The 7,911-nt window shown below is 57.8% G+C and overlaps 1 protein-coding gene across 2 annotated transcripts; it reads right to left on the bottom strand.

Annotated features, from left to right (window-relative positions):
- Positions 1–2,400: 2,400 nt before the first annotated feature.
- PAFAH2 (platelet activating factor acetylhydrolase 2) lies at positions 2,401–7,303 on the bottom strand. 2 transcript variants are annotated; one of them, XM_030464275.1, is made up of 11 exons: positions 7,295–7,303; positions 6,258–6,364; positions 5,645–5,789; positions 5,334–5,430; positions 5,115–5,183; positions 4,891–5,005; positions 4,092–4,205; positions 3,577–3,710; positions 3,300–3,470; positions 3,039–3,187; positions 2,401–2,876 (listed from the first exon to the last, which is right to left on the bottom strand). In XM_030464275.1, the coding sequence occupies exons 2-11, from the start codon at positions 6,345–6,347 to the stop codon at positions 2,782–2,784; spliced, it is 1,179 nt and encodes a 392-aa protein (XP_030320135.1). In that variant the 5' UTR covers positions 6,348–6,364; positions 7,295–7,303; the 3' UTR covers positions 2,401–2,781. The 2 variants fall into 2 exon arrangements, with proteins under 2 accessions (XP_030320135.1, XP_008499828.2); XM_008501606.2 differs by having other exon boundaries at positions 2,403–2,876; positions 3,577–3,668.
- Positions 7,304–7,911: the final 608 nt, after the last annotated feature.

The raw sequence follows: 7,911 nt of genomic DNA, 5'->3' as shown, positions 1-7,911 counted from the left end.
GTAAAATAAAATAAAAAAAATAAAACCAAAACAAACCCCAGGACACTGTTACAGTAATTGCAAGGAGGTTTTAACACGTGTCTCAATTTGCATTAATTAAATCAAGGCTGAAGCTTCAGCTGGGGCAGGGAAGGTGTTTTCAGAGCAGCAGCAGAGGCTGCAGCAGGGGGGAGCTGGGAACTCCACTTTGCTGCCTGCAGGATGGGATGGAATGGGATCTGCCTGGTGGAAGGAGCTTCCCACTAGGATGGGAGCTGCAGGCAGGCTGGGCTGGGCTAGGGGTGAGGAGGATGAGGAGGATGAGGAGAAGGCTCTCAGCTTGCAGATACTGAGAGTTCCCTGCCCAGGGCTGTGCTGGTGCTGCTGGATCTCAGCCTGGGAAGCTTTGGAGCTGGTGGGAGAGCAGAGCTTTGCTGGGTGGTGATAAGAGGAATTTGTCCATTGACACCCCAGGCATGCTGCAAGCCTGGCTGTGAGGGGAATATCAATGGGCAGCCTTTTTATTTTTTATTTATTTCTTTTTAAAGCCACCCACTTCAGCAAATCAGAGCCATGGCAATGCTGGGCTGGAGGTGAAACCCCACACACACACCTGTGAAACAGAGCAGCCAAGCTTCAGGTGGGTGCCAAACCTCCCCTCCTCCTTCCCAAGTCCCTGAGAAACAAAGAAAAAAACCCAATGATGGATCCTGAAGCTTTCTTTCCCACCTCTTGGGCCCAGCAAAGCAATCCAAGGAAGCTGGGATGCAGGGAAAACACCTCCCCTGCCTGCTGCATCCTTCATGTGTGGCCTCAGGGATGTAATGGGGATCAGGAGGGAAAATGCAGCTTGCAGGGGGAGCCTGACTGAGGAGATGGCTCTGGGCTGGATTTCAAAGCAGATGCAGTGAGCCAGGGAAGTGTAAAAAGGCTCAGAAAGGGCTCCTGCACCAGCACATCCCACTGAGAGCAGAGAGGGGAGAAGGTGTCTGCCCTGCTTCAGTGTCCCCTGGGCTTTCTGGAACACTCTTCAGGTTGGGATTTTCTTCCAGAGTCACAAAGATGATTGGGAACACAATCCTGGGCAGAGAATCCAGCTCTGGAGTGAGGAGCAAAGGGATGCAAAGCCAGGCTGGAAGATCTGCCTGCTTCCCCTGAGCACAGGAATTAAAAGCTTCCAATGAACCAAAGGGTTAAGGAATGTCAGAGTCACCCTCCCAGCAGGGCTGGTGTCTGCCACCCCCTTCCCTGAAAGCCTTTACATAAGAATCTTGCAGAATTTATGGGCTGCCTCAGCTGGTCCTGGCTGCTCCCCTGGAGCTGCAGATCCCTGCCCGTGCTAATTAGAGGAAAATGGGATTTGATTTCTGCACCAGTCGCTGTCTCTCTCTGTTCCAACGGGTCCTGATGGGCTCTGTCCATCATTCCCCCCATCCCAGCTCCCCCATCACATTCCCTGACCTTAAATGTCCCCCCCAGACACCCTCAGCATCTCAGCAGAGCTGTCCTGAGGCTCCTGGGGTTGTCACACCCCAGCCAGCTCCCAGAAATGGTGGTTTAGATGGAAAATAATTCAATATCCAGGTATCTGGAACACTCAGTAGCACCAGGGTCTCGTGGCCCTGTTCACATCAGTCCTTTGTGTCAGCAGATGCTGAAGTTGTCCCCTCTGCTGTGCCTTCCCCTGAGGCCACCCCAGGGCACCCTCATCCTTGGCTAAGAGGGGTTGGGGACCACCAGGGAGGTGAGGATGTGGCCACCCTGGTGACACACAGAACTAGGGCCCCAGAGGAGGGAGATGCTGCTTTCCCATTCCCCTTTCTCCAGGTGCCACCCAAACCCTGGTGGCAGGAGGTGCAGCAAAGCCAGGGCTGCTGCTGTCCCCCAGCAGGAAGGTGGCCTGGGTGGTGGTGGTGGGGACAATAGGGTGGCAGGAGCCTGGATGTTCCCAGCAGCTGCCTGGGTGGTGTCTCCAGGATCTCCAAACACCTCTCCCACCACAAAACCAGTGAGAAGGGGCTCCAGTGGGACAAATCCATGCAGCTCTGCCACCTCCAGCCCTTCCTTGGGATGGCTGAGGATCAGACCCTGCTCAAACAGCAGTTCTGGCTCCGAGATCCCTGGTGGTACCCAGGGATGTGTTGTTGGTGCTTCCATGGTTCCTCATTCCCACTCCAGCCCCTGCCTGTGCCAGCATTGCTCTTGGTGCTGCAGAACCTGGGCTGTTTTCCTGTTGTCCCCAGGTCAATCCCAGTCCCTGTTTCCCATCCCTGTGCTGCTGGGCTGCTCACAGATCCTTCCAGCCAGGCCTGGATTAAAACTGTCTGTCTTTCTTTCTTTATTTCCCCAGATTTTAGGCATGAGGTCAGCAATCCCCCCAGCATTCCAGGACAAGAAGTTTTAATTACCTTTGTGCTGGGAGCTCAGATTCTGCATCTCTTTGTGCTGATCCTTTTGGCCACCCCCAGCCCATGGTGAACACTCCCTCTGCCAGATGTGCCCCAGCTGCAGCAGATCCAGCCAGGACCAATGTCCACCTACCCCCTGGATGCAAGAAGGGTGTCACCTCAGGCCCAAGTGACAGCCAACTCAGTCTTTGTCCCCAGGGATTTTATTCCCTTAGCTCCACAGCCCCCACAACAGGCAGGGAAGGGCTCTTCTGGCCCAGTCACTGAGCACCTTGGCCATCAGATGTCCCACAGTGGGGACAGTCCTACAGTCCTGCTCTCCTCCTGCCCTCGTTGGCTCCTGCATGGCTCATTTTGGAGAAGCAGCAGCTCCTGGCAGTGACCTCAGGCCAGGCTACAGGTTGGGGTGGCAGAATGGTGCTTCTGGGACAACACAGTCCCCGATGCCTTCCAGGAGGTTGTCCCATTGAGCAAATTCCTCCTGCAGGTCTGTGTGAGGCAGAGATGGTGCCGGGGTTACTCCAGTGATTATCCACCCAGGAGTAAAGGAGGAGCAGCACGGGGATGGGAAGCACCAACCCCAAGCAAGTGGGGAAGCTCTTGAGCCCTCCCCAAGCCCCCAGGTAAGGTGCCCCCCAGCCTGTGCCATACTGAGATGCTTCTGCAGGAAGGCCAGAGCTGCCTGGCTGGTGATCTCCAGACCCTTGTAGGGATCAAGGGTTCCCCTGGCACTAAAGATGAGGCTGAAGAGCTTCCCAGTGAGAAAGGTGAAGTCAGTGTGGCTGTGGTGCACGGATCCCCTGGGACAGGGAAGAGATTTGCTTCACTGGGAGGTGGGGAGAGGTTCTCCTGCTGGGACGTGGTGCTCCCAGGAGGGTCCCAGCAGACGGGTGCCCTCATCCCCTGACTTACAGGATGGTTATAATCTTTGTCTGGCTGTTCCTGGAGCTCAGCCTCTTCATTTTGGCAATGCTCTCTGGGGTCTGGAACTTCTCAGAGTTGATGAAGAGCACGGGCTTGGTCACCTCTGGGTACAGAGCGTTCTCCAGGGGGAACATCCAGGCATCCAGAGCCACTGCACACCTGCAGCAGGATGGGTGCCCAGCACTGCCACCCACCCCACAGCTTCCCTTCCCCCAGGGATGAGCCCCAGGCATTCCCACAGCTCCTGGTCCCAGCTGCAGCTCACCTGAACCTGGGCTCTTTCACCAAGGCCAGCACTGCTGTCACCCCCCCAAAAGAGTGGCCCATGACAGTGACTCTGCTCAGATCAATGCTGCCCTGCAAAAAGGAGAGGGCTGAGGAGCCCCTGCCCAACCCCCCCTGCAGAAAGTCCCGAATTAGAGAAGAAAAAGCCAAGGGAAGAAACTCAGCAAAGCCCCCAGTGCTCTGCCCTCTGTCCTGTTCTCATCAATAGGTCCCAGGGGAGAAAAGGGAGAAGAGAGGCACCAAGAAGCTGAGACACAGAATCATCAAGGTTGGACAAGACCCCGAAGCTCATCAAGTCCAACCATCCACCCTACAACCCATAACCACTAAACATCCACATGGAAGGCTCCAGGCTCTGCATGGACCCTGCTCATCCCAGGAGGACAAACCTCACACAGCAAGGACTGATCCTGCCAGCAAAGGGCACCCAGACACCTCCCCCCAGCAGCCAAATGGTCCCCTGGCTGGTCCTTCAGCACAGCCAGACCAAAATACCTTCAGCACGGAGAGACTGAAGTCCTGGTGAAGGACATTGGGGACAGATTTACCACTGCTGATGTCCTCCAGGAGCTGGAGCACTTGCACACATTCCTCTGCTCTCTGATGGACCTGGCAGCAAGAGTTGCCCCTTCCCCAGTTAACCCAACTCCTCCAACCCACAAGTCTGGGGCCAATTCCATCCCCCCACACTCATGCCCCTAAAACCACTGGGACACAACCTTTCCCTCTATTTAGGATTTATTTCTCATTCATCCTCCAGAGCTCTTGCTGTTATAGGAAAAATGCTCCCCTTGTTTGTGCAATGTGCTGTCAGACAGAGCATACCCAAACCCAAAGCCCCACTGTGGTCCCTAGAGAGCTTTTCTGTGACAAACCTCAACCTGACATCATCCTTTTAAAAGGAGGCAGAAACAAGCAAGGAGGAACCTGGCTCAGGAGAAAACCTTCCTGCTCCCCAACGAGCAGCTGTCTGGGATAATCCCAGAGAGAAACAAAAATCAGAGCAGGGACAAACCCAGCAGCCAGGTTTGGGTGAGGTTAAAGCAGGTGGCAGAGCCCAGCCTGGCTCCAGCTGGAGCAGGACAGACAAACCCCATAAGCAGAGACAAACAGATTGAACAGATTTTTTTTTTCTCAGCTTGCAAAGAGAAAGCTCAGCCCCAGCATCCCAGCAGTACGAGCTCGGGAAGGGCAGGAGGTGAAGACCCCCCCAGGGATAGCAGGAGCCAGCTGGGTTTGGAGGAGGGATTTCACACCTCCTGGCTTGCCCACCCATAACCCCACACCCTGGTACCTGTTTCTTTCGAAAATAAAACTCTTTCTGCCCCTGGGGCACCTGCTGGTAGGGGATCCACTCCTCTCTCCCATCCTCTGCTGTGCAGAAATACGTTGCAGAGGCAGAATGGTCCCTGGAGGGGAGCAGCCACGTTGTGGGGCAGCCCCAGCAGCTCCCTGGGGGTGATGTCCCACCAGCCCCATCCCACCTGCCAAATTCTGGTGGGACACCCAGACACCCACCTGTGCTCCAGTGCTGCCACCACGAAGCCCCAGGATGCCAGCTCCAAGCAGATTGAGGAGTACAGAGTCCTGTGGGGTGGGAGTGGGGTCAGGGCTGTGCTGGCAATGCCAGGCAGGTACGAGGGGGTGACGAGGGGACCAGGACACCCGTGTCCCCGTCCTGACTGTGTCCCTCAGCAGCCACTCAGCACCTGTAGCCCCACTGAGGGCTGATCCTACCGAAAGGCTCCCAGGCCATGAGAGAAGATGATCAGAGGGTACCCAGTGCTGCAGGGCTTGAAAGGTCCATTCCAGCTCACTGGCACTCGGCAGGAGCCTGCAGGGAAGAGAAACCCCCCAGGAAAAGGGGGGGACAGAGGCAGCGGGTGCTGCTGCTGCTGCAATGGGTGCTGCTCAGCTCCATCCCCACCCAGGCACCCCCAGTATGGGGGGTGGGCTTGGTGGGTGGGCTCCAAGCCCACTAAGGGAGCGGGTCCCTAAGGAATAGGGGAGCAGTTGGGGTGGGGAATAGGGTGCCCCCCACCCCTTACCAAGGGTGAGGCTGATCAGGGGGGCACAGCAGCTGAGGGGGGTGAGGTTGGCAAGGCCAGCACAGTATTCATAACGTGGGATCCAGAGGGGCTGCTCAGCCCCTCCCTGGGGCAGGCAGGGGTAGAAAAGGCGGAGGAAGAGCCCCTGGGGGAGAGAGGGGAAGAAGGAGGTGGTGGGGACAGACTGGAGCAGCTCAGTGAGCTCAGCCCTCACCAACCCAGCTGGCTGCAGCCACCCTGCTGTGCCTGGAGGTTTGTCCCTGTCCTGTCCCTGTCACCACAGACTCATGGAATCACAGAACTGGTTGGAAGGGACATTGAAATGTCATCTTACACTAGCCCAGGTTGCTCCAAGCCCCATTCAGCCTGGCCTTGAATGTTTCCAGGGATGGGGCATCAACCACCTCTCTGGGCAGCCCAGGGCCAGGGTCTCACCACCCTCAGCATAAAAAACTTCTTCCTAACATCCAGTCCAAGTCTCCCCTCCTTCACTTCAAAACCCTCAATCCCTGTCCTAGCACTACAGGCGCTGCTAAAAACCTTGTCCCCCTCTTCCTTATACTCCCACCCTTTAAATATTCAAAGGTCTCCCCATCCCTGTCCCCATCCATACCTGCCAGCTGTGGCCCACCATGACATCCGTGCAGCCCACCTGGTGAGGTCCCTTCCCCTGCTGCAGTGCCAGGGACTGTGTCCCCCCCATGCTGCCAGGGCTGAGCCCTGCACAGAAACATGGGGTCAGTGACCATCCCCTGCCTGAGGGGACCCCAATTCAGTCCCTAATCCTTACCCCAACCCCCCTCCTATGGCTCAGAAAGCCATAGAAAACCATAGAAAACCTTAGAAAACCAGGTTCCCAATGACCCCCTTCCCATATACCCATGGCTGGGTGTGGGGGGGCTGCTGGGGGAAGAACCCTGTGGTTTCTCTGCTGGAGAGGGATGGTGGGGATCCCATGGCCACCCATGGCCACCCATGGCACCCATCTCCATCATCCCCTCCCTGCCCCCCCGGGATGCTGAGGGCTGGGGTGGGCAGCCCAGGCAGAGCAGAGCTGGGGGTGCCCAGGGGCTGACATGGCCACTGAGGACACGGGGGACACACACAGAGCCCTGCACCCCCCCTGTGCAGGACTGCAGCTGCTCCCGGAACCACAACTCCCAGCATGGCCCTGGACTGGGACTACACCTCCCAGTAAGCGCTGGAGCCCCGGACTACACTTCCCAGTATACACTGGCTCCCCGCACTTCCCCTCCCAGTATCCCCAGCGGAACTACAGCTCCCAGTGCTTCCCAGTGCTTCCCAGTGCCCGACTCCCAAAGCCTTCCCTGCAGCCCCCAGTGCTCCCGGCAGACGGAACCCAGTTACCTTCGCAGTTCCCAGTGCCTCCCAAGAGCTTCCAGTGTCCCACAACACCCAGTGCCCCTCAGCTCCCAGTATCCCCCAGCTCCCAGTGCCCTCAGTTACCCCTACAGCTCCCAGTACTCCACCAGACTTCCCAGTACCGCCCCCCCTCACCACCCCTCCAGTTCCCCCTATGGCTCCCAGTGCTCTTCCCAAGCTCCCAGGGCTCCCCCAGCTCCCAGTTTCCCTCTGTGCCCCCCAGTCATCCCCCCCACCAGCACCATTCCCCATTCCCCCCGCACTCACCAGTTCGCCGGGTCACAGCTCCCAGCACGCACCAGTACACCCTGCACTACAGCTCCCAGTGACACCGCTGCACGGGAACTACAACTCCCAGTAGACACCAGTACAGGGCACAGCTCCCAGTGCCACCAGTGCAAAACCACAGCTGCCAGTGCCACCAGTGCAAGTTGCAGGTTCCAGCGCCACCAGTGTGGGGACTCATCCCCGGTCCCTCCATCGCATCCCCTCCGTGAGTTCCCACGGTGGGATCCGTGTCCACGGGCAACACCCTGACCTCGGGGGCTGGGTCCCTGCCCCCACGGGGATGGGGACTGTCCCCATGCCCCCCTCCTCAACCCGAGGTGGACCGGGGCTCCGTCTGCCCGTCCCCACGTCCCCTGTCCTTCGCTTAATCCGCTTTCTGCAGCTCAAGCAGCCCCCGGCCCGTGGTAATCCCCTCGGTAGTCAGGGATTAACTCCCCACGGGGCCTGGCGTGGCAAATAAATATCCAAAGATTTGGTAAAAAACCCTCCCTACCGAGCTGCCGCGCACGCAGGCCCACGCCGAGCTCCCCAGCATGGGGCTGCGTGGGGAAACTGAGGCACAGGCTGAGCTGCCACTCTCTGTATGTCCCCTGGGT

Source organism: Calypte anna, chromosome 23, assembly GCF_003957555.1.
Source record: "Calypte anna isolate BGI_N300 chromosome 23, bCalAnn1_v1.p, whole genome shotgun sequence".
Lineage (NCBI taxonomy): Eukaryota > Metazoa > Chordata > Aves > Apodiformes > Trochilidae > Calypte > Calypte anna.
This window is presented reverse-complemented; position numbering and strand designations above follow the sequence as displayed.

Bases quoted from the DNA above. Each gene is read 5' to 3' on its own strand.
- PAFAH2 (XM_030464275.1), bottom strand. From the start codon at position 6,347: ATGGGGGGGACACAGTCCCTGGCACTGCAGCAGGGGAAGGGACCTCAC. The intron at 3,711-4,091 runs GTATTTTGGTCT...GACTTTCTGCAG, and splicing joins TCAGTCTCTCCGTGCTGAAG to GGGGGGTTGGGCAGGGGCTC. The intron at 3,471-3,576 runs GTGAGCTGCAGC...ATCCTGCTGCAG, and splicing joins GTGAAAGAGCCCAGGTTCAG to GTGTGCAGTGGCTCTGGATG.